At 37.5% G+C, this 25,812-nt stretch overlaps 1 protein-coding gene across 1 annotated transcript in view; it reads right to left on the bottom strand.

Annotated features, from left to right (window-relative positions):
* SLC9C1 (solute carrier family 9 member C1) overlaps positions 1-25,812 on the bottom strand; it is a 108,707-nt gene that overhangs the window by 27,247 nt on the left and 55,648 nt on the right. The window contains exons 13-18 of the mRNA XM_055124511.1: positions 25,340-25,421; positions 19,916-20,082; positions 15,844-15,966; positions 8,020-8,117; positions 5,202-5,321; positions 3,650-3,845 (exon numbers count right to left, since the gene is read on the bottom strand). Of these exons, the coding sequence (XP_054980486.1) occupies positions 3,650-3,845; positions 5,202-5,321; positions 8,020-8,117; positions 15,844-15,966; positions 19,916-20,082; positions 25,340-25,421 (786 nt within the window). The remainder of the gene's footprint in view (positions 1-3,649; positions 3,846-5,201; positions 5,322-8,019; positions 8,118-15,843; positions 15,967-19,915; positions 20,083-25,339; positions 25,422-25,812) is intronic.

The following is a 25,812-nucleotide window of genomic DNA, read 5'->3' as shown; positions in this document are numbered from 1 at the left end:
AGGGTTTGGGGTTTGGCATGGAAATATTTGGAATACAGTGGTGGGAAGGTGTAATAGTGGTGGGATTGGTGTTCAAATATTAAATGGAATCAATTATTGTGAACAACTTTATAAAAATAAAATAAATTTAAATAAAACAACAAGCGAGAAGAAAAACCTTAAGTATAAGATAAAATAAGATTCAAAATAGATCTTACATATGAAGTGGTACAGGCAAGAAAAGAGTGGAATTACATTCAAATCATTGAATGAAACTTTCAACCTAGAGTCCACAATGCTACAGAGTTCTCATTTAGCTGGGAGGGAGTGATAAAAACATTCTCAAAAAAAACAAGAGCTAACATTTGTGATAACTAAATTGTCCCTGGCTGAACTACTGAAAGGCCACTTTCATAAGGCATATAGCCAACTTTAGCAACAACAGCCTTACACAGTTAAATAGCAAACTCCGCCCTTTATATCAACAATATCCCTAAGGTCAATGGACTAAACTCTCCCATCAAAAGGCACAGAGTGGCAGGATGGATCAGAAAACAAAATGCATCCATCTGCTTCTTATAGGAAACACAACAAAAATTACAGGATAGACACAGGCTCAGAGTTAAAGGATGGAAAACAATTATACAATCCAATGGAAAACCAAAAAGCTGGGACAGCCATAGTCATATTAGACCAAATAGCATTCATTGTAAAGAAAGTAACTTGAGATAGGGATATAGAAATGGACATTACTTAGTGGTTAAGGGAACAACATATCAAAAGTACTAACTTTAATTTACACCGAATATAGGATCAGCAAAACTTATAAGGAAGGCTTATAAACCGAAAGAAACATTTGGATGGAAACACAATTGTAGTGGGGGACTTCAACAAAGCCACTGTCATCAATAGCTAGGTCAACTAGACAGAAACTCAGTAAAGACCTACGAGAACTAAATAAAGAACTAGAAGACCTGGGACTAGTGGATCTATACAGGGGCCACATCTCAAAAATCCGAGTACACATTCTTCTCTAGTTCACATGAAAAATTATCCACAATAGATCATGTATTAGGGAATGTGACAAACCTACGTAAATTCACAAGCATAAAAATCATATCAAGTATCCTTATCAGACCACAATGACACAGAGATAGAAATTAATCATAAAAAAAGATGTGGGAAAACTTTAACACCTGGATGCTGAACAACATACTATTAAATAACAGCTGGATTGTTGGGGTTGCAGCAGCCAGCCTGAGACCCTGGCCAAATCCCCTGCCCTATAAACAGGAGCAGGCTCTAGTCACAAGGACCCAGGGCCCTGTGTTGGCACTCCACCCAGAAAGGCACTCTGGTTGAGGAGATAACGAGATAACGGGATGAGGGATCTGTCACTTATCACTTGCCTGAGCTAACACACCCGGTCTTGAGAGTGGGAAACATAAATCATTAGCTAACATCTGTACTGAGCTTGATAGGTGAACATGACATATATGGCGAACATGATAACCAAGTATGTAGGTTGCCCTGAAGTTCATGTATAAAAAACCTGTCTGAGAGCTAATAAAGTGAGAGCTGCCAGCTTTCTCTCCTCTGTGTGATTCTTTCTCAGTGGCGGCAGGGAGTCCGCAGTGCGCAGAGGGGCTGGGCAGAGGCTTCTCCCCTTCCCACTCCCTCTCTTATAGGGAGTAAGTCCGGCAGCTTGGGGGGTCATACTCCAGATTGCCGGGCTAGACTGGCCAGGACCCTGACACTGGATCAAAGAGGAAATTAATGATAATAAAGAAACAAGTTATCAAAATCTATGGGACACAGCAAGAACTGTACTTAGAGGGAAAGTCATAGTAACATAGGCCTAATTAAGAAAGAAGAAAGAGATAAAACCAACAACCTAAACATATATCTCAAACATCTGGAGCAAATAAATCCAAAGACCAGCAGAAGGAAAAAATAATAAAAACCTAAGCAGAAGTCAACAGTATAGAAACCAAGAAAGCAATACACAAAAAAATCAATGAAATCAGAACTCTCATTCTTCAAAAGAGTACATAAGATAGACAAACCCTTGGCTAGATTCACAAAGAATAATAGAGAAAGTACTCAAATAAATAGGACCAGAAACGAAAGGGGAGAAATTATAGCAATAACCCTCAGAAATCCAAGACATCATGCAAATGGTGTCCTTTATGTTAAGTGAGGTAATTCAGAGGGAGAAGGACAAATCTTAGATGTTCTCACTTATCCTTGGATCAAAAAGTGGCATAATAAGGGACTTGAAAGTATCAAATGTGGCCAAACCCTTGGTTCTAGATTGTAGGACAGAGAATGCTAAGGAAGGGGAACTTCGGGGGTGGCAGCAAAAGAAAGCAGACTGGTGCTATCATAGGGGTATTGGTCAGGGGCCTAACTAGTTGAGTGCTGTCGACGTGAAGAACCAGTATACATTAAAGCCGACACTCCTATAAACATATGAACCCAACTACAATACATAAATTAAAACAATTAGACCGCTAAGGAAGTAAGGGTGGGGGTGGAAGGGAACCTGGAATATTGGTCAGATGACATGACACCGTAATGAGTTTGGAATTGGAATATAGCACAACAACATTGTAAATCATGGTGTCCAAATTATAAAAAATAATTAAAAAATTTAAAAATCAAATATTTTTTAAGCATCTATCTACCTATGTGTCTGAGTGTCTAGTATATAAATTATACAGTTAACTTCCACAGAATCTCCTGCCCCCACACCAGGCTGTCTTCACCAGGGCCCCTCGAAGGGGGGCTGTTTGAGTTTCCCTCCCTGCCCAGCAGAGCCCTGGAACCCAGCCGCAATCATGCTCAAGGCCATTCTCCACATGCTTGGACGAGCCTCACCCATGAAGGAACTGACTGAGGAACTCAGGTATGCGGGACCCGTGGCTGAGCTCTCTAAGCCTGCTGGGATCAGGACTGAGTCTCCTCCACCCAGATCCCCAGTTTTCTAGTAACTTGGCAGTCACACCACAAACTCTCCCCTGAGCCATGTCATCTCATCAACGGCCAAGATCCAGAGACTATAAAACTTAGCTCCAGGAAGAGAGCAACCCAGTTTTTCCTGGAGCATGTGGCCCAGGACCTCTTTATTTTTGTTCTTTTTTTCCCCCCAGAATGGCAGAGCCTGGCAAGCCACCTGTGACATATTGGATATGCCCAGACAGTAACACAACATGCTCTTTGTGTTCCTGGAGCAAGCAGATGCCATTTGGCTACACTAGCACTCGACAGGGACAAATGAGGATGTTATTGGCATCTGCTCTAGCAAATTGATGAACAATGGGATGATACAGTGATACAGTGAACTTCCATGTGCTTACCACTCTGCTAAGTTTAAACACATGATAATGGTCGGTACCTTTGAAACTTATTCGGGCATATACCATTTTAAAATTTATTCTCATAAATGCAAATTTAATCATTACCCTGTGGATATATCTTATTGACCCACTATAAAACTATTTAAAAATTAAATATTATTTAAAGAGTGAGAGACATTTTTATATATTCCATGACAAAAATATAACTAGTATCAAAAATAAACATGAAACATATACATAAAAACATATAGTCTGTTAGACATAAAAACACAGTTTGCTTTATGGACAAAAAAACACAAAGTTTAGATTACCCTAATTAGGTGTTCCAGTATATACAGCAGAAGAAAATAATAGTTACAATATTTTATTTCCTGCTTATAAAAATTACTGAAGTAGGATATCCAAGAGATTATTATCGGAAATGCATTCATTAACACCGTGAGGTATCCAACATACTGAAATTCATCAGTAAATGCAATTTTGTGGCATAGAAGAAGAGGAGGAAATCTATTAAAGATTAAGAAAAGAATTAGATTGCAAATTTTCCATTTTCTTTCTAAGATTGATTCCTAGATCCTTACAATTTTATAAAAGACATGTGATTCTAATATTCTGAAATTAATTAATACCTTTTTTGGTCTAAACGATCTGTCCTACAGAATGTTCCATGTACGCTTGAGAAGAATGTGTATTTTGATGCTATTGTAGAGGATGTTTTTTACGTGTTATTAAATCCATCTGGCCTCAAGTATCTTTAATCCAATGTCTTTTTCTTTTCCATCTGAATTATCTATTGGTTTTCAAAAGTGAGAAAACGAGGTTTCCTACTATTTACTCTGTTATCTCTTCTCCCTTTGAACCATTAGTGTTGGCTTTCTATATGTAGGCATTCCTATATTGCATGCATAAATACAAATGTTTTGTTCAAGTGGAATTGAACCCCGAATCATTACATAATTTTTGGCTTTGCTTCATTACACTTTGTCTTAATGTGTTTCCTTTGCAGTGGTCATCTTTTTAATCATTATATGATTTTCAGCTTTGTCTCAGTACACTTTGTCTTAACGTGTACTGTTTCCTTTGCAGTGGTAATTATTTTTCATCCTTCACTTCTAGTTTGTGTCAAATGAAACAAATATGTTTCCTTTGTAGTCGTCATATTTTTTCATCCTTTACTTCCAGTTTGTGTCCTTCGTGTCAAAATGACATTAAGGTGCTAAAGTGACAAATCAGTCTTTTTTTAAAAATCCAGGTATGTTATGTTATTTTATTGTAGAATTTAGTCCCTTGACATTGAAAATAATTTTTGTTGAAGGTATGGGTTTACTGTTGCCATGTTGGCAACTATTTTCCAACTATTGACTTTTTTTAAAAAAAAAACTTGGTTTGTTCTTGATTTCTTTATCATTGCAAGATTTTGGAAGCACCATCTGTGATTTCCATACAGTTGACTATTTTTCAGCTATAAAAATAAATAATCAATTTACACTACAAAGCAGATGAAACATTGAGAATACGTAAGATAGAAAGTAGATTAGTGATATTCAGGAGATGGAAATGAGAAATGGGAAGTAACCGCTTAATGGAGACTTGGTTTACTGGGAAAAAGTGTGGAATTTGATTTTGTTACTAACACTGGAAGCCTCATTATGTTTAAATACATAATATGAAATTCATTTCAATAATGGAAGCGCTATACTAACTTTTCTATAAGAAACTATTCTATATATAAAAATAATGTAGTTGTGTACTAGCTGAATATTGTGCAAAGTAATCAGAATATAAATTTTAAAACATATAAATAGGAAATTTCAATTTCAATGTGATATCAATGGAATATACCTTTTCTATTGAGGTACTGACCTGGATGGGATTCCTTTTTCCTTTTTAGTATTATATACCCACTCGAGCAACGATTTTCTAATAAAAGTAAAAAGTCTATAACTGAGGGAGTGGGTTTTTATTGTCTCAAGACTCATATGCCTAAAAAAAAAATAAGAGATCTTTTGATATGTTTTAAAATTTTGAGGTAAGTTTAATACAACTTGTCTTAAACTATAATTTTAATACACATGGGAAAAATTGAAGACTACCTCGTGATGACTAGGAATACAAAACATTCATGGGTATAGGTCCCTGTATGAAATCATAAATATAGTGAGGTAGTACAGGGGTTAAGGAGCTTGCCTTCAACACAGCCACCTTGGTTTGAAAAACCAGCACTGAATATAGTCCTTCAAGATCCACCAGGAGTAATCCCTGAGCATAGAATCTGGAATAATACCTGACAAACTCAAAGTGTGCCTCCAAAATGAAAAATAAAATTTTCAAGTAGATATATAACTATGAAATTAGACTGTGGACTCATTTATTAAATCATATTTTTTTAAAAAATAGAGATTGATGTTTTAAAATAATAGAACATTCAAGTTTTAGGAAGAGTCAGCACACCATATTTTAAATATATAAATTCAAACACATCTGAATTTTCATGTTGGATTAACTATTGATATATAACGCCAATGAACAAATTATCTCACTAATATCTTTGCTCTGTCAAATGAAGGTAGAATTACCTATGGTAGCCCACATATGAGAAAGTACATATGAAACATAAAGCCCAGTTCCTCTTATCTTTTTGGCTATCTTTTGGAAAAATAGAAAATTTATTAGAAAATAGTTGTTGGAGAAAAAGTGTTAAAATGATCACTTGGATAAGTCTTTACAAGCCATTTTTGTGGCACTTGTCTCAAGCTGTATGTTTCTACTAGCTTTTATATTGAGACAATTGGCATTTATGTGCTGTGATTTGATCTTGCTCACTCTCTCAGTTTTTCAAGGAATTTACTTATTTCTAACTAAATATCTTCATTAACCTTATTAGAAAGTAGATAGAAATTTGTCCTTAACTTTGGGGTACTAACTCATGGGGCTTAGTGATAAATTTGAACTAAAGAAGCATCTTGTCTGTTATAATATTGTCACTTTAAAATTTGGGCAAATTTTCTAGTATACTAGAGTAATGGAAGAGAATGAAGTCAATTCAATCTCTTTGATTTTATATAAAAATATAATTGCAGGGAAAATTCGAATGTTTAAATGACTTGATTCATTTTTAATTAAAATACTGAACCCATATTATGTTTTTGAGTTCTGAGATAAACCATAGATAAATACTTGCATCTGCTTCAAGTATCCCACAGGCCAACAGAGAAAAATATGCAGTTAACAATTACAGTAAGGAATAGCAAATGTTGCTAAGTAGTTAATAAATGAGCTGGCAAATATAGAATGTCAAAAAGGACATTTAATCTACTATTGAGTGATTTAAAAACCATACTCAGGGATTATTTTCCCCTCTATGGTCAATTCTGATCATTTTACAAGTTTTCATGAATCAAAAAAAAATTGCAATACAATAAGTATGTGATGATAATGAGTATGGTGCAATAATACAGCTCAAATTACTGTTTTTAAACTCCTAAATCTCTATTTATTATGAGGAAATTTAGTTTTGAATTTTAGCTCTGTAATTTCTTAGTCAAATGAGTTTAAGTAAATTAGTTCATGTGTCACTTTTCTTACTTGCAAAATGAAAATAATCATCATACTTATCCCACAGAATTTTTCACTCTAAACTGTTCCCGTAGGGCAGGAGAGATGATGCAATAAGTAGGGCGCTTGCCTCTTATGCGACCAACCTGGGTTTGATTCCTGGCACCCCAGATAGACACTCAGGAGTGATCTCTGAGTACAGAAGAAGGAGTAATCTGTGAGCACAGATGGAGGTGGCCCCTAAACATAAAACCACAAAACCCAAAACACCGTACCTGTCATAATATTACCTGACAACAAACTGTACAACAAAGTTATATTAATCAAAACAGTGTGGTACTTGCATTTTAGACTATTAGACCAATGGAATAAAATTGAGATCCCAAAGAAAAACCCTCAGTTTAAACTCATCCCTTTCATATTTCCTTCATCCTCCATGGGTTAGGCCTGAGACTATTGCTTAGTATTGAGACTTTTATTTATTTTTTTTTAATTTGCTTTTTGGGTCACACCTGGTGATGCACAAGGGTTACTCCTGGCTCTGTACTCAGGAATTACTCCTGGTGGTGCTCAGGGGACCATATGGGATGCTGGGATTCGAACCTGGGTTGGTTGCATGCAAGGCAAATGCCCTACCCACTGTGCTATCACTCCAGCCCCATATTGAGATGTTTATTAATGCGAAATATACTCCTTATTACAGAAACTTATTTTTAAAAGTCTTTGAGTGTATTGTGAGTATTTATAAAGGCTGTCCATTGCGAAGGTGTTCATGGGGGATGGAATTCGCGAGCCTTTCTAATTGTTTTTATAAAAAGCTGCTTATCACAGCTTAGACTAGTATTATAGAGAGGGCTATGGGTGGGAAGATGGGGGAGATGAAAGAGGAAAGTATTTCAGTCAGAAGGCCCCTTATTTAAGAGTGAGTGAGTTTGGGAAAGTGAAAGTAGGGGATCACCTTTAGTGTGGGGTGTAGAGCAGGCAGTCACTTGCACATATGCTATTAAATAATCCAATTAACCAATTAGTAATCCATGCAGTCATTAATAAGGTAAAGCTACATGCATAATTTCCCAAATGCAGTGGTTTAGAATGAATGGAAGCATTCACTTGATAATATACTTACTCTTCCCTCTTCTCTATAAAGCTTTTCGCTGTACCTAGTAGCACCTGCACAGCACTCTGGGAAAGAATCTCAGACCTGTATTGTCTCTGGTAGCTTGCCTAAAGGAAATGTTGAGACAGATCATTATGTAGCATGAAGAACCACAACTTTTTGTTTTTGTTTTTGCTTTTCGGGCCACACCCAGCTACGCACAGGGGTTCCTCCTGGCTCTGCACTCAGGAATTACTCCTGGTGGTGCTGGGGGACCAGATGGGATGCTGGGAATAGAACCAGGGTTGGCCGCGTGCAAGGCAAATGCCATACCCACTGAAGAACTACAACGTTTTATTATTTTATCCCCTTTGTGGGAAAATAATCTGTGAGAAAGAAGTAAAAATTCCTAAATAACCTGGAATCTTTTGAAAAAGGTACCGTTCCATGTGGTCCAGAACATGAGATCATTTAGAAAGTTGCTCTGAGCTTTAAGTTATAAACAACCTGGAATCCTAATTGATAACTGATAATGATGTTTTCAAAAATAATTGGAATTCTGTGACTGAAAATTAATTATGGAAACTATTTTGAGTTGTATTCCAAATAAAACTTTTGAGAGAGAATAATTGAATTATTCTTTTTTTTTTGCTTTTTTTTGGGGGGTCACACCTGGCGATGCACAGGGGTTACTCCTGGCTCTGCACTCAGGAACCACCCCTGGCGGTGCTCAGGGGACCATATGGGATGCTGGGAATCGAACCCGGGTCGACCGCATGCAAGACAAACGCCCTACCCGCTGTGCTATTGCTCCAGCCCCAATTGAATTATTCTTTTATAAGAATGATGCATGTAAGTTTACAATGCTTGCTAGAGAGATAGCACAGTAGTGAATAGGGCATTTGCCTTGCAATCAGATGACTCAGCTTCAAGCCCTGGCACCACATATGATTCACAAGCCTCACTATGACTGATTCTTAAGCACAGAGCCAGGAGTAAGCTCTGAGCATTGTTGGGCATGACCTTGAACAAAAATCAAAGTTTCCAATGCTTATTAGAATATTAAAGAGCCTACTGTTCCATGACCCAAGTTTACACCTCTATGTAATTCCGCTTTCCCAAACAGCTTCTCAAAATAACTCTCATCTTTCATTTATAATAAGCATTAAATAAACTGCTACTATTGCAGAGTGTATCTATTCAGTCCATATATTAATAGCACGGCCTGCTCCAGGCACCATTTTTGATTCTGGAGAAGCCATATCTGATACTGTCTCTGCCCTTGTATAAGATATTGCTGAGTCACTGCATAGATCAACTCCATAAATTGGAAATGTATTAATATAACAGAGGCCTCCATTTTATAGAAGACATTCTGCCTGCACATCATTTATAGATATTAAAACAGGCTTGTTTTAAGGGAAACTAAGAAGAAACAGAAAAATATATGAGGAAGAGGGATCAAAAGATGACTGGTTTATAATGACAGGAATTAAACAGAAAAACATTCTTTGCCTTAAATTTTATTAGAATATTTACAAGATAAAATGACATAAAGTACCTTTAGTATCTCAAAACTAATTATCAAAATTAAATGGATTGGAGAGATATGACAAAGAGCTAGAATTCATACTTTGTTTTTGGGAACTCAGAGTTCGATCTCCACACTGAATAGTCCCAGAGTGTGTGTGATCTAGGTGGTAGATCTGTGGGTGTGATATATGAGAACTCTGTGCCTAGAATAATCCCCACGTAGCACTGGATATTAAATACCAAAAAATTAAATAATAGAGTGTGTGGAAAATAAGTTAAAAGTAATATCATTCCTGGAATCTTTGTAACAGACATGCCAAAGACACAGGAAATGAAGGTTAATTCATAAATAATCACTCATGTCAAAGTGAAAATAGAGAGAACAATTGCTTTTCGAGATAACTGCCAATTATTGAGTTCTCCAGAATTAACTGATTTAAAGCTTAATTTTTATGATAATGTTATAAGGAAGGTATTCTGACGTGTGTTTTACATATGGGAAAACTGAAACTCAGAGAATCAGGAAGTTCTCTGAGATCACTTCTCTCTAAATTTAAACTCTCTACCTTCATAACTCCACTATTTCTTATAGGAGATTATATCGCCATGTTGTTGTTCTTTTGATATATCAGTGGAGAAGATTTTATGGCAATTATTTATAACTTGTGGAGATTTAAATAAAAGTCCTAAAAGTCCTGAATTCTAATAGATCAATTAATATTACTGTTGAGATAATAGTAATTGCATAAACTCAATGAACAAACAAGCTTAACATGAACATATGTCTAGAAGGAAAACAGACTGAAAAGAAAACAGAAAAAAAGGAGCTGAGATGAAGTTCTAGAAAATGGAGCAGTGACGACACAATTTACTTTTACTTAATAGTATAAATGTGTGTGGGGGGGAATATTTGGAGCATATACTTCAAAAATTATTAAGAGGAAGAGTGTAGAATCTAGGAGTTCATTCTCTCTCTCTCTTTGCTTTTGGGTCACACCCAGTTGCATTCAGGGCTTACGTCTGACTCTGCACTTCAGTATCACTCTTGACAGACTCTAAAGAATATTTGGGGTGGCAGGGATGAAACCCCGGTCCACCATGTGCAAGGCAAGTGCCCTGCTCGCTGTCATCTTTCTCCAGTCTCAAACAGGTCCTTCTGTCCTTCTGTTAGCACAAGTTCCTCTTTTAATGGTAGGGAGACTAAAGACTAAAATAGTGCATGTTGAGTTTCATCATTTTAGTAATGAAAGCAACAGCTTAAATGGAAACTCAGGGATTAGCTTCGAGAATTAGATCTTGATTATCTTATTTTCCTGAAATAAGTGAAAAATCTCTACGTGACTCAAAGACATCACAATTCTGGTGGAGGAAAGCACAAAATTAGATTGCTCAAAATAAAAAGAAGTTATTTGAGTTCTTAGAAATGCTGAACTTTGAAACTCAATGTGTCTGCCACAATAATGTCAAAGAAAGAATAATCATTTTCTTCAGACTATCTCTTTCTTGAGTTAGACTGAGGAAGTAGACAGCTCTCAATATTATATGAAAAAAATGCATGACTATTCCCAACATGGAATGTTTTAAAAGGATGAGTTTCGTTATAGTCAAGATCTTGACCTGGGAAGTTATTAGAAATGAAGTCTATAGAAGAAACAAAGAAACAGTATTGTCAAGAAAAAATGCACTGCAGGGGCCATGAGAAGCAGTTGAGAAGAGATCATTAAGGTGCCGAACGTTTCCCTGAGGCTTTAGGGTTGAAACAAACATCTAGCACCCTAATCTGAATCCAGTAAAGCAAAGAAATTTAAGATTCTGGAATTACTAGATTTAGGGTGAGAGGGGAGGACACACTGAAGACTAAGTAGAAGCTAAGAAACAGCCCTTGCTAAAGAAATCCATGAGCAGATTGATTTACTTGTTTTAGACTCAAAGTAATAACACCAATATGAATAAAAATTAATCTGTATGCAAAGAAATCCCAGACATTGTTCATGTAGTACTGGCTTATGAAGCAGCAAACTTTAGGCAGTACACTGAGGTCTGCTGCCAGGAAGCAGTCTTTCATCACCTCCTACCACCTTGAAGAGAGCAACACATTGAAATCTGTCACCTATAATAGTAGACCTTGTAGGCAAATTCCAGCTCTAATCACTACCCCTCCTAAGAAGTAATCTAAGTAGCCTAAGACAGAGAAACAGCAATCAGAGGTGTTCTTCCTTGACAGGCAGAATGCCTATCACCTACTAACCTCTGCATAACTGTTAGCAAGAAAACCAACCCCTGGAGAGCCAGTATATACCCTGAAGACCTCTGAAAGCATAGCCACAAATAAGCAACCCCCAAACCAACCTCAACCAAACAAACCCAAACGATACTGTTAAATAGAGGATTTTTTAATGAGTAGGAGAAAAAAAAATAACATATCATACATGCAACAAGGGAATAATATCCAAGGACACAAAAAACAATGAAAAATACCAAATAGTTCTTTTAAAAGTGCTTTGAAGAACTAAGCTGAATAGTCACTTCTTCAAGGAAGACATGCAAATGGCCAATATACATACGTGAAACTACACTTTTTATCAAGGAAATGCAAATTCAAACTACAATCAGATATTAACCACCATTTTTGAGGTTATCATAGATTAAAAAGAGTACTGGCAAGAATATAGAGTAAAAAAATGAACCTTTTATACTGTTAGTGGAAATGTAAACTGCCACAGACTCTATGGAGGATAGCAGAGAGATTTCTCAAAATAATAAAAATAGATACTTAAATCTTGAAAGAGATCAAGTAACTTCAAATTTTCTCAATTTACCAGCCTCAGCTGGACCCTCTGGAGTGATCTCAGGATCAGGGTGGACCAAGTGTCTGTCCTGCCAAAGCCCCACATGCCACACTCACATACTCCACTATCCCGTGACTGAACTCCAAAGAGATGCCAACCTGCCAAAACTTTTAGGTACAAAGGGTTTTCTGGTTGAAAACTCTAGACCTTGGTGAAGTTAAGGTAGACGACCACCCCACCTCCCTGTATTTCCGAAGCCTGGGCAGCCACACCCATATCCCACTGCCTCTGCAATATAAGCATACTGCCCAATTCAATATCCTGGCTTTTATAGAGTGTGCAGATGCATCTCCAAACTCTACAATACTAGTAGCACACCAGATTGAATGGGAATGCAACATAGAAGTGAACTAATTTTCTTTTTTGGGGTCATACCTGGCAATGCACAGGGGTTACTCCTGGCTCTGCCTCAGGAATTACCCCTGGCCGTGCTCAGGGGACCATATGGGATACTGGGATTTGAACCCATGTTGGTCGCATGCAAGGCAAACGCCCTACCCGCTGTGCTATCTCTCCAGCCCCTTCTTTATTAGCCCCTTCTTCTTCTCTCCACTCTTCTTCATTAGAGGTGAACTAATTTTAACTAACAAAACATTAACACATAAGGCTTAACTAACAACACCCTCAGACAAGAACTGCATGTCCCCATGGTGAGTTACAACAATTTTCACAGATTTTCTTTTACTGAAGTATTTTTTGAACATTTCTTTAGCCATTTAGGGGTAACAAGCAATATAGAATAAATTGTTTTGGGTCTGCTATGGGGGCAGGCTTGGTGAGTGGTTAGGAAAATGGAGACAATGATTGAAGAAAGATGACAGTGGTGGTGGGATGGTTTTGGAATAGTGAATACCCATAACAACTCATCATGATCAATTTTGTAATCCAGGGTGTTTAAATAAAGTGGGAAAAAGTAATAAAATAAGATTTACCATAGGGCCGGAGTGATAGTACAGTGGGTAGGGCATTTGCCTTGCACGAAGCCAACCCAGGCTCAATCCCCAGCATCCCATATGGTCTCTACCCCTCCCCCCCACCCCGCCAGCTACCCCAGCATGGCCAGGAGTAATTCCTGAGTGAAGAGCCAGGAGCAACCCCTGAACATCGCCACGTGTGACCCAAAAAGAAAAAAAAAAAGATTTACCATATAATCCAGCAACTACACTCTCAGGCAGTTTTCAAAACTGAAAACTCTTAAGCGCACATATGTATATGCGTGTATGTATATTTATGTGTATATATGTATATAAACACACTCTTATATTCAGTTAGTACTATTTAAAATAACCAAGAAAGAATTTTTTTTTACTGTGCTTGACTGAGACATCTAGGGCACCCAGGAGGGGGTGAGTCACCCAGTGCCCACCAAAACAGAGCTCCAGTAGTAGCTTACTACCACACACCAAAAATTGCCACCATACCATGGTCAGATTCCATTGTTTTGGGAGGAACATCACTGAGAAATTAACCTGCTGAAAATTCAGATTTTGTTACTGAAATCTCCAGGTTTTCTTGGAGTTGGGATGAGTTACCTCCCACCACATCCCTGTACTTCTGGAAGTACTGACAGTCACATCTACATCCCAAAGCTTCCACCCAGTTAAAAATTTAACTCCAGCTGTTCCACCCTATTAAAAGTTATATAACTGCTGGAGTTACATAACTCATGGCTGCACAACATCTCAAACTCTACAGCATTAATAAACCAGTAATAGCACACTAGATTAAATGGGATTAAGTTAGAAGGCAACCAATCTCGATTAACAAAACATAAACAAAGAACGAGTAACCTGCAATATCTTAGTAATATCTCATAGCACTGTAGCACTGTCATCCCATTGTTTATTGATTTGTTCAAGCGGGCACCAGTAATGTCTCCATTGTGAGACTTATTGTTACTGTTTTGGGCATATCGTTACACCACAGGTAGCTTTCCAGGCTCTGCCGTGTAGGCAGGATACTCTCAGTAGCTTGCCAGGCTCTCTGAGAGGGATGGAGGAATCAAACCCAGGTCGGCCACATGCAAGGAAAATGCCCTACCTGCTGTACTATGGCTCCAAACCAGTAATATGAGATCCAGTAATATCTCATACAAGGACTTAATGTCTCCATGGTGAGATAAAACAATTTAGACTAATTTTCTTCCAAAAAACATATTTTGATTATTCTGTTAGCAAATTATTGATAACAAGCAATATTAAATAAGTTATTTAGGTCTTTCTATGAGGACAGGCTAAAAGGGTGGTTGGGAAAATTGGAGACAATGGTAGTAGAGGGAAGGTGTAATGGTGGTGGGATTGGTGTTGGAATATTGAATACCTATAACAAATCATCATGAACAACTTTGAAAACCACAATGTTTATATAAAGTGTAGAGGAAAAATTTACATATGTAGGCCTTACCCATTTTCATGTAAATGCCACAATATATTAACATTCTTTAAAAGTTTTATTAATGACAGGTGAGACATGGTTATCACTATGATGAGATCCAAGTATAAAATACAATTTAATGCAATATACATTGGATTTGAGTTGAATACTTATATATGTACATGAGAATGGGCATTTTATTATATTGCATTAAATGGTTTTAATTTTCTTTTTTACATAGGTCAAAAATCATACAGCAACCACAAATTGACTCTTACTGATTTATTTTCTGATCATTCTCTTTACCATTTCGTAAAGTATTTTGGAATAGGTAATATAAATTAAATTTGTTAGGTTGGGATTGGAGAGAAACGGGATAATAGGGGAGGGGAAGTCACACTTGTGGTGCTGGAACACTAACTGCATGAAACAACTGTATAACGAACAACTTTGTAAAACATGGTGTTTCTAATCAACATTTAATTAAAAAAATAAAATAACCAAGAAATGAAAACAACATAAGTATCTAATGATAGATGACTGGCTGTGTTATACTCACAATGGAATACTGCTCAGCTATAGCAAAAAATGAAATCTTGCCGTTTGAATCAACATAGATAGAATTAAAAAGGATTATGTTATTCAAAATAAGTGAGAAGGAAGATAAATACTGGATGATCTCATTCACATGTGGGAAATGAAACAAAATAAGGGAACAAACCAAATCACACAAAACCCTTGCATTCTGACCTGAGAAGAGATGATCTGAAGGATAGAGGGGAAGGTATCGAGGGTGTTGCATGGTTGGTGATGGGTATTTTGGTCTTTGGTATGGGTATTATGCAAAAATACACTAGAAAGAGGGTGAAATGGTACAATAAAGCTTAGTGTTACAGGGTCAGAGAAATACTACAGGGGCTAGGTCCCTGATATTTGCAGTTGATCTTGGTTTGATTCCTGGAACCACAAATTTCTTTGAACATTCCTCTGTGTAACCCCTAAAACAAAAACAAACAACCCTGCCCAAACATCCAAAATGTTCAGTGTTGTAAGCCAATGTTATTTCAACTTTACAAAACAAAAAGGTATAAAAAGGTACTATTTGTGTTGAAAGTAGACGCTTGTCAGCCAGTTTCATTTCTTCAATGTCCAAATTTTGATCTATTTCCTTATTACATTTTGAACATCTAATCTTTTGATGATCTGGTTCTTCTTGGGTAACCTAAGTAACAAAAATAAAACAAAAACAAAAACACAGAAGGTACATGAAAAATAATATATTGCCTAGTAGAAATCGCAAGTCATTTATATACTATTTTGATTCAGAAACTATAGAAAATCTACTATATATTAAAAAATATTCAATGAATTTTCTCATAATTTGTTCAGCTATATAGATGAAAGGTATAATAATTGCCAGTTTTAAGTGGAAAAGGGGTTATACTATGTCTTTGCTTTACATGACTTCTGTAAGTTGGGGAGCCGGCAGTACAGCAGTAAGCAGGACCGGTATTGTTAGAAATACCCAGTTTTTCTAACAATGCACCCCTACTACCCCAAATTATATGGATTAAAAACTCTGCTGTATGTATGAGCAATCTGTGTTTTCACTAACCATACTATGATTCTGCTGCAGTTAAAACTTGTTGTCTTGTCTTACCCATTTTCAGATAAACTGTAGTAAGGTAAATATGGTGTTAGATTTTTGAATATAGGCAAGCTAATTTTATAGATAAGTGTGAAATTCCCCAAATTGCCACCTGCGTTTGGTGCTCTTGAGCTGCTTGCTTCCCCACTTGGGCAGGCTGTTGCCTTGGATAGATGAAGGAAGAACGAGGGTCAAGTTGGTTGCTGATTATTGTCATTCATTCAATCTCTCATCTCTGCCAGCTCTCTCCAACCCTCTCTCTAACTCACTCTACGACTCTCTCTGTGACTCCTCTCCAATCTCCCCAGCCACTCTTACTCTCAGCTCTCAACCTTCTCTTTAACTCACAACTTTCTCCTCTAACTCTGTGTCTCCTGCAACCTTCTGTCCTCTTCTGTCTCTGTCTCACTCAAATCCTTTGTCACCATCTCTCTCTGTGTCTCTGTAACCATCTCTCTTCTCCCCATCTCTCCCTGCAGCCACTCTTTTTCTTCTCTCTTATCACGCCTCCCCATGGGAAGCACAATCAAATGTTCTTCCAGTCTTCCCGAACACCTGTAGTCCACTAGGCCAAAGCAGCCGCGAAGGTGTGTTTCTCCTTTCCTTATACCAGAAACTTGATTAACATCTTTAATTCTACTTCCTAATATTTACCATTCTGTATGGACACAGTAATAGACATGGTTAGGCACAAAGGGTGACTCTCCTGGGGACATTTCACCACAGACTCAGACGACAGTACTCAGGCCAGATTAATCATTCCTTACCCCAGCAGGGTCCAAATCTAGTTATTGATTTTTGGATCATGACAGAATTTGTCGATGACCAAGCTCTTAACTTATAGTTAAGCATTAGGGCACTTTGGCCAGGTCCATTTCGATGCCAGGGTAGCTCATAGCTCACCACTTGCCCTGGGTCCATCCAGTCTCTCATCGGAACCCTGCTTCTGGGGATCTACGAAATCAGGGCAACTGAGGCTTAAGTGGAGAGAGCAGATGTCCAGAAGGTAATATTATCTGGAGTCAATCAACAACCAAGCCATTGGCTTGTCTTTTTAACTGTCTTCCTGTATCCATACAAAAAGTAATTGCTTTGAAATAGCTAACGATGCAAAGGACAGTAAGGAGAAGAAAAAGACAATATTTACAAGCCAGAGTCTGATCAGGAGAAAAAGGTAATTGACAGATTGGGGGGTAATCAACAAACACAAGCTCCCAGCAGCCAGAGAGGAAGGGCAAACCAATGTTATCCTACAGATAAGTAAAGCTGGTTTAAAGAAAATAGATTTTTCTTTAAAATTAAAAAAATAATAATTGAAATTAAAAACACCACAATTGGCAGAATCTCCTGTCCCCGCCCCAGGCTATCTTCATCAGGGCCCCTCTGAGGGGGCGGGTTGAGTTTCCCTTTCCGCCCCATGCAGAGCCCAGGCAATTGAAAACCTCCAGAACCCAGCTGCAGCCATGCTCAAGGCCACTCTCCACATGCTTGGATGAGCCTCTCTCATGAGGGAACAGACAGAGGAACACAGGTATGAGGGACTCATGGCTGAGATCTCCAAGCTTTCTGGGATCGGGACTGGGCCTCCTCCACCCAGATACCCAGTTTTTTAGTAGCTTGACAGTCACACCCACAAGCTGCCCCCTGTGCCATGTAATCTCATCAGCGGCCACAATCCAGAGACTATAAAAAAAAGCTCCCAGAATAGAGCAATGCAGTATTTCCTGGGGCGCATGGCCGCATTTGGGGCCACGTGACCTCTTATACTTTAGCCCACTGATGCACCTAAAGCAGCACACATGTGTTTGGTTTTAACATACTTGTTTGTATTCTCTTCTATACAGGCTTAAATGGCCCCAGAATGAAATACAACAACCTTCACACACTTCCCTCTTATTGTGGTGGAAAGATGCTCGCTGGTTAGGTGGGTGCTTGAATATTATCTGTAATGAACTACTGTGAACTACCTTATGAAAATAAAATGTAAAAAAATCTCAAAAAAATCCACCGTAATTTACGAAGTTGTTCATTATACAGTCATTTCAATTTAGTGTTCCAACAAGACTGGTGTGACCTTCCTTCCACAAATATCCCAGTTTTCCTCCCAATCCCAACCTGCCCTTTTAGGCAAAAGAAAATTAGTTTATATTGCTTATGCCAACAAAACTTCAGAAATGGCCAATACAATGATCAGAAAATAAATCAAGAAACAATTTGTGATTACTATATGATTTTGATCTGTATCACTATATGACTGTCAGCCCATTGCTCATTAATTTGCTCAATCGGGCACCAGTAACATCTCCATTGTGAGACTTGTTGTTACTGTTTTTGGCATGTCAAATACGCCACGAGTAGCTTGCCAGGCTCTGCTGTGCAAGCAGGATACTCTTGGTAGCTTGCTGGGCTCTCCAAGAGGGATGGAGGAATTGAACCCGGGTCGGCCACGTACAAGGCAAATGCCATACCCACTGTGTTATCACTCCAGCCTGATTTTGATCTGTAAAGAAGAAAACTAAATCCATTTAATCCAATATGATAAAATGCCCATTCTCATATGCGTATATAACTTTTCAACTCTGGAATCTAAGCCCCTGATATAATTTAATCCTTTGATCCCTTGCTATATACCCTTCATTCTAATCTCAGATTAATTCTGTAGGGAAGGGGCTTTCTAAGCAGTGCTCAGAAGGTTTCAGGGGGGCCCACTGCTGATTCTCAGTTGAGATGGCCCACAGTTCAACTCAAGGGCCTGAAATTGAACTGGTGCTTGTCACAATAGTGCTGTGGACCTCTGCCTCCAGGCCTGTGCCTCGCTCTGCTCAGGGGACCAGGGTGGAACTGGGAATCATAGTTGATCAGACACATGCTAGGTGCTATACAAGGCCACCGCTCTACAGGTAACAATATAGTAAGTTCTGGTTTCTGTCATAAACAGGAGAAGGGAGAACTTGATCGTATGCCTTATATAAAAGATCAGGTTAAGGCAGTGGCCTCAACCTTTATTTTGCATGGGAACTAGTGGGATAGTGGGATTAAAAATACTTATTCATGTCACCCTCAGTCCAGCTGCATCAAAATCTCCTGGGAAGTGACTGGGAATCAATGCATATTTTAAACCCACTTTTCCAGATGATACTAATGCAGCAGTTAGACAAAAGGCCACAGACAGCATTTGAGAGTTGCTGGGAACTAGTTGAGACCCTTGGTACCTTGCAACAAGAAATCATGCCTTACAAATCAATCCAGGCCTCCCTGCATGCAAAACACATGCACATCCTTTTGAACTATCTTTCAGGCCCCCAAATATACTTTCTATGTACACAAAAGAGTTATTTATTTTGTTCACAGTAATCACAAAATTTCTTAAGGTCTTTTCTTGTCACAGAAAATAGTTACCAGTATAAATTTTTAATTTAATTACATGTAGTAAGATTGTGAATTCACCTTTATAACATTTATACTTATTTAGGAGCAGTGAAATTTACTTTAAAGCAATAAACAATAGATACTACTTGCTTACCACATATGGCATTTGCAGTTTAATTGCATTCTCAACAATATTCCAATCTGCATTAGCAAGATTTTTGTCAAATTTGAGTGCAGCAACTGCAGATTTTGTAAGTTCTTGAAAGTGTTGGAATATATGATGAAGTGATTTATATTTTGTTGATGTGATGTTTCGAAGACCTTTGATACAAAGTGCATATGTTATAAATAGTAAGAGCAACTCTATTTAAATATGGATCATATTAATTTGTCTTGTTCTTATTTTCACTGGATATTTTTGGTGCGTGGTTTGGGGTATTGGACCATACTCAGAGGATATTACTCTTATCTCTGGGCTCAGGGGATCACTCCTGGTGGTGTTCAGTGGACCATAGTGGTGCCAGGTATTGAGCTGGGGTTGCTCAAATGCAAGGCAAGTGCTTACACCTCACTACTATATCTCCATCCCTTCTCACCAGTTTTCCAAAAACAAAAGAAGATTCAATGTAATTTAACAGCATAAATTTATAATGGAAGCAAAAACAATTCTGTACTCCTCACAAAAGCTGGGGCATATTAGCATAGTAATAAGAATGAGAGCAGTTGTTTCATAAGTGTTTGCTATATGTTGGGAAATCATCTCTCAACACCAAGCAATATTGAAATCTTTCAGTCATCTTAACCATCTTTTGATATTAGTGAATCCTTTCTCCCAGTTCAAAGCATGAGGAACTGAGCTGTGAATATTCATTTTATGTGTCAACTTGACTGGGTCACAGAGCATCCTAGATATTTGGTTATTATTCTGGATACATATGCAAAAGTGTTTATGTATGATAACATTTATGGAATGACCTCTCTATTATGTGAGATATAAAGAAACACAGGAAGGGAACAGCAAATGTCCCAAAGTAACACAATCTGTGAACTGGTCTACAGCACTGAGCTTACTATGTCAGAGAGACTGTGGGGGTATGGTGGCAGGGGGGATGGGGGACTGTCGTGGAAGGAAGCAAATACTCTGGTTGAGGGAGTGGGGTTGGAAGGTTGTGTGCATCAGATCTTAACATTTACAGAATTGTATAACACAGTGCCTAAAATGAAAAGAAATTAATACAATGACATTTAAATTGGCAAAGATAATAAATTGCTCTCCTCAAGAGGGCAGTAATCATTCAATTCAATAGAGGCCTTAACATAACAGAAGTTCACTTTCTCTATCAGATAGTCTTCTAGATAGATGGGACATTGGTCCTCTCTTGTCTTTTTTTGAAGGCTTGCAGAACTTTTACTCTCAGACACAATTATCTTTTCTTCCCATTTCCTTGAGTCATAGCGTCATTGGAAAGGTATAATATTCTATGAGTGAATGTTGACTGCTTTCAGTGCAAGTAAACAAAAACTCCACAATACAAATATTAAGTTTATCTATTAACTAGTAGAACATATGACATTATGCAAAACTGTTCTAACTACTCTCATTTTACTATGAAAATTTTAAAGATAAAAATTCAGAATTTTAAAAATATAAACAAAATACAAAAAAGGAAGGAATATTGTTAATTTTATGTTACTCATAAAGATAATATTTTAGATTGATCTTAAAACTGGTGTTTGGGTAAAAATATCTGCCTATAACAGGAAGATGGTCAATTAAGAATATAGTGGATTGGGCTGGATAAATAGTAAATTGGGTAAGATTCATATAAAGCTGACCTGGATTTAGTACCCAGCACCACATATGATCCTCTGAGTACCACCAGGAATGATCCCTGAGGACAAAGCCAGAACAAACCCACACATTGCTGGGTGTGACTCTAAAACTAAACATAAAAAAAATTACAGTGGATTTAAAGCATCTAGATTTTTTTTTTAGTTCTTCCATTGTTATTTACTAGTGGTGGGCCGGAACCCTGAATTCTATTAATCTATTTCTGAATTATTAGAAAGTCGGTTAATAGGCATATTATAGAGCAGTCCCTGAGTCAATCAGGGAGGGAAGGAATAGTCGGGTGAAACTGGGGGCTCCTTTCTGTTTATTTTCTTAAAGGTCACTTTTAAGTGGCACTGAGTACATTTTTTTCTGAAAAAGGAACTGCTGGCCAAATGAGTTGAGAAAACTCTCATATGAATGATCATTTCTACTCTGTTCCATAGTAATCACAAAATTCTCTAAGATCCTTTCACTATTATGTTAAATAAGGAGTTACCTATATATGTCAGTTACACATTAAAATTGTGAATTCATGTCTATAGCTTTCATGCTTAACATGAAGACAAACAAATCTACTTTGAAGGAATAAACTAAAGATTTTCTTGCTTATCATCGTCATCATCATTATTATTATTTTAAAGATTTTTAACTATAGTTTTGGTAATAAGATTACAATGGATTTAGTGTTCAAGTTTCTGGTATTTATGCAGTTACCAAAGTGCCCATGACCCTCTCCAACCTTACTTCACCCCAAGTCTAATGTTTCTTTCCTCCTGCCACTCCCCCCATTATTTGTTATTTGACAGTTACCTCCCTTAGCACCATCCTTGTGGTGAGACCCTTCACCTATGTTCCTGTGCTACTTGCAGTCAATCTATTTGTTTCCCAGACCTCTACCTCCAAACTCGAAAGTCTATATTCTGTCCTCTTGGCGTACTGAAACTTTAACCAATATGGAGTAACTCTTCCTTTCTATTAGTACTTTCTTTAGTTTGGACGCTATTTGGTTTGATACAAGTACTGCCATCCTACTTTTTTTTTTTTTGGTCGAATGTTACATCACATGACTGTTTCCCATTATTTCACTCTGAAAATGTGTTTATCTTGAATTAAATAGCTGCAGACCACTCTGTAAGTGGGTTTCTTATGACAGCCTGAAACATTCTTGATCCATCTAGCCACTCTCTTTTAATAGAGTAGTTCACTTGACTATTTTTGAGCAAGATTATTATTATTTTTTTCTTTTTGGGTCACACCTGGCAATGCACAGGGGTTATTCCTGGCTCAGGAGACCATATGGGATGCTGGAAATTGAACCCGGGTCGGCCACGTGCAAGGCAAATGCCCCACCTGCTGTGCTATCACGCCAGCCCTTTGAGCAAGATTATTGATGTGAATGATTTTGAAACCATATTTCAATGAGGATTTATGTCCTTTCTATTGTCTGCCTTATGTGATGCTTTTTTTCTTTAAATAGGAGAGGAGACCATCTGGTGTTCCTTGCAGGTGTGATATCTATCTAACAAAATCCTTCAGTAGCTCTTGGGAATACTATTTCTTTTTCAAATCTTAAAGACAGACTTGCATGGAAAAGGACTCTTGGTCAGAATTTCCCTTCTTTAAGTACTTTTAATATGTGATTTCATTCCCTTTTAGCTTTCATATGAGAAATCTGCAGTGAACTTTATATTTCCTGTATTTGCTGCCTTAAGTGATCTGTCTCTCTTTGGTCCTCGCCATTTTGGCTACAATGTGTCTTGGGGCTATTCTATTTGGGCTGATTTTGTTTAGGATTCTCTGGACTTCTTGAGTCTGCTCACAGATCTCCCTCCTCAAGCTGTGGAAGCTCATACTTAACCATCTCCTTAACCAGTTTTTCTTCCTTTTTCTCTCTTTCTTCTCTTTCCCTATCTTTATTATTCTGAGGTTGTCCCATTTACTATTGCCATTAAATGCTATAACTTTTCTTCATGTTTTCAAAATAATTTGTTTTTCTATTTTTCTTTTTTTTATTATCTTGTGCTTTGTCTTCAAGGTCACTGATTTATCTTTGGGCTTATTTTATTAAGCTCTTATAGTCTGCTCTTTAACTCCTTCATTCCTATTTTGATCAAATAATATTTTCCAGTGTTTTTTTAAAGCTGTGTAGATCTCTTGTTCAATGCTTTTTTTTCATATCACTTATCATATAGATCGTCCTCAGGCAAGATGAGCATTTTGCCTGATGCAAGATGTCATCATAAGTTTGATGACTTATCTAGACTTCTGCTGCCTTCTGGGGAGGCAGCTGAATTATTTTTAAATTTTATTTATTTATTTATTTAATTTACTCATCTTCTAGGGTCTAGAGCAATAGCATCATAGGTAGGGCATTTGCTTTGCACACAGCCAACCTGGGTTCGATTCCTCTGTCCCTCTTGGAGAGCCCGGCAAGCTACTGAGAGTATCCCACACACATGGCAGAACCTGGCAAGCTACTCGTGACATATTCGATATGCCAAAAGCGTATCGAATTGTGAGACATCAAATCTCACAATGGAGACATTACTGGTGCCCGCTCGAGAAAATCGATGAAAAACAGGACAACAGTGCTACATTTATCTTCTGTTTGAGACCTCACCTGGGGGTGCTCAGGGGCCATGGGGAGTGTCAGGGATTGAAGCCTGAAGTCGCATGCAAGGCAAGCTCCACACCCACTCTACTATCTCTCTGGCCCTTTTTCATTATTCCTTGTGCTTTCTCAGTCCTAAGGGTGGGGAATTGAATTATAGAGGATCTGAAAAGCAATTAGAATTTCCATTAGCAATCCTAGGCTCTCGTGTTTGTAATGCTAATCTGTGTGACATTGCTGTGTTGTAATTCTTTCTCCTCAAAACTAATAGGGCAGAATCAAATATGAAGCTCTAAGACCAGAGGACTTGTGGGGGTCCATAGAGAGTACTGTGAGGTCACTGAAGAAGATGGAAGTGTGTAAGTGAACAATGTTGTGAAGTGGAAGAGTCTTCTTGTCACCTCTGGTGAGCTTCATGATTAGGGGTCAGGACTTCCACCAGGATGTGTGAAGGAGACTTAGAGCTCACCTAATGAAGGTTAGGAGAGAACAGGTGGGTTGCTGGAAGGTTGGTGCCCCACAAGTTGCCACAAGAATGTGGAGGCTATTGGTGCACAGTAAGGGCAGACACTTTCTACCAAGGTGCTATTTCTTACTCAATTCATATTGGTTTCCATTTCTAAATCTCCTTACCATTCCCATCTGGTTTTTCTCTACTATCTGCATTATTCTTGAAGATTCCCACACCTCAAAACACTCATTCCTGAATATACTCCATTTCCATCTTCCTCCATAATGTATTTGAGTTTATAAGTTTTTAAAAAAGTGTTTTGTTTACTTTTATGCACACATGACTCTCTTATCTTACCATATTTGACTTATTCATGCTGTGTTCTGCCTGCCCAGATTTGGGAGTTTGAGGGCAGGGGGCCACAGGACCCCAAACCAGCAGTGTGTCTGGAACTCACAAGCTTTTCACATACTGAGCATCTGCTCTGCCATTTGATCTATCTCCCAACCCAAATAATTGATTAAATTAAATAGATGTATTGGTCTAAGATATTATATATTTTCACAAAGACATACAGTTAGATATCATTGATTTGTCATTTTATGATTTCTTCATCGTTGACAAAGCTTAAATTTATTCAGGTTTTTTTATCTTCACTTAGAATAATAATTATTTGGATTACCTAGTCTGTTAACTGCCACTGGCAAAATAAATCTACTAATAAGCAGATTAATTAGACATATTGTTACTCCATGAAATAATACCTAGAATAAAGAAAATATAAAGTAAGTATTCATAACAATATTATATAAAGCATTCTATATTTACCAATGAACATTCAGCTAAATTGTAGTATGTTAATAAATATTGATGACAAGGTAGGAATTTTAGTATCAGAGAATACTTCAACTCGATCATCTTCTTTCATGTTCCTTCAAGCTTTTGGGGTCAAATCATAAAGCTAGGATTCATGATTTGACGAGTAAACATAGAGATATTATAAAAACAAGCAAACAAACTTGTCCTTAAATTCTGTTACTTCACTTTCAGAACTTTAAAAATGTTCCTGTAATTTCTTTCTCAATTCTTAACTACTATCCATGTACATGTACATGTGCATAGTTACACAATTTTGTGCTCAAGATTACTAGTATA

Source organism: Sorex araneus, chromosome 2, assembly GCF_027595985.1.
Source record: "Sorex araneus isolate mSorAra2 chromosome 2, mSorAra2.pri, whole genome shotgun sequence".
NCBI lineage: Eukaryota > Metazoa > Chordata > Mammalia > Eulipotyphla > Soricidae > Sorex > Sorex araneus.
The sequence above is the reverse complement of the archived record's forward strand: the minus strand, read 5'-3'. Positions and strand labels throughout refer to the sequence as shown.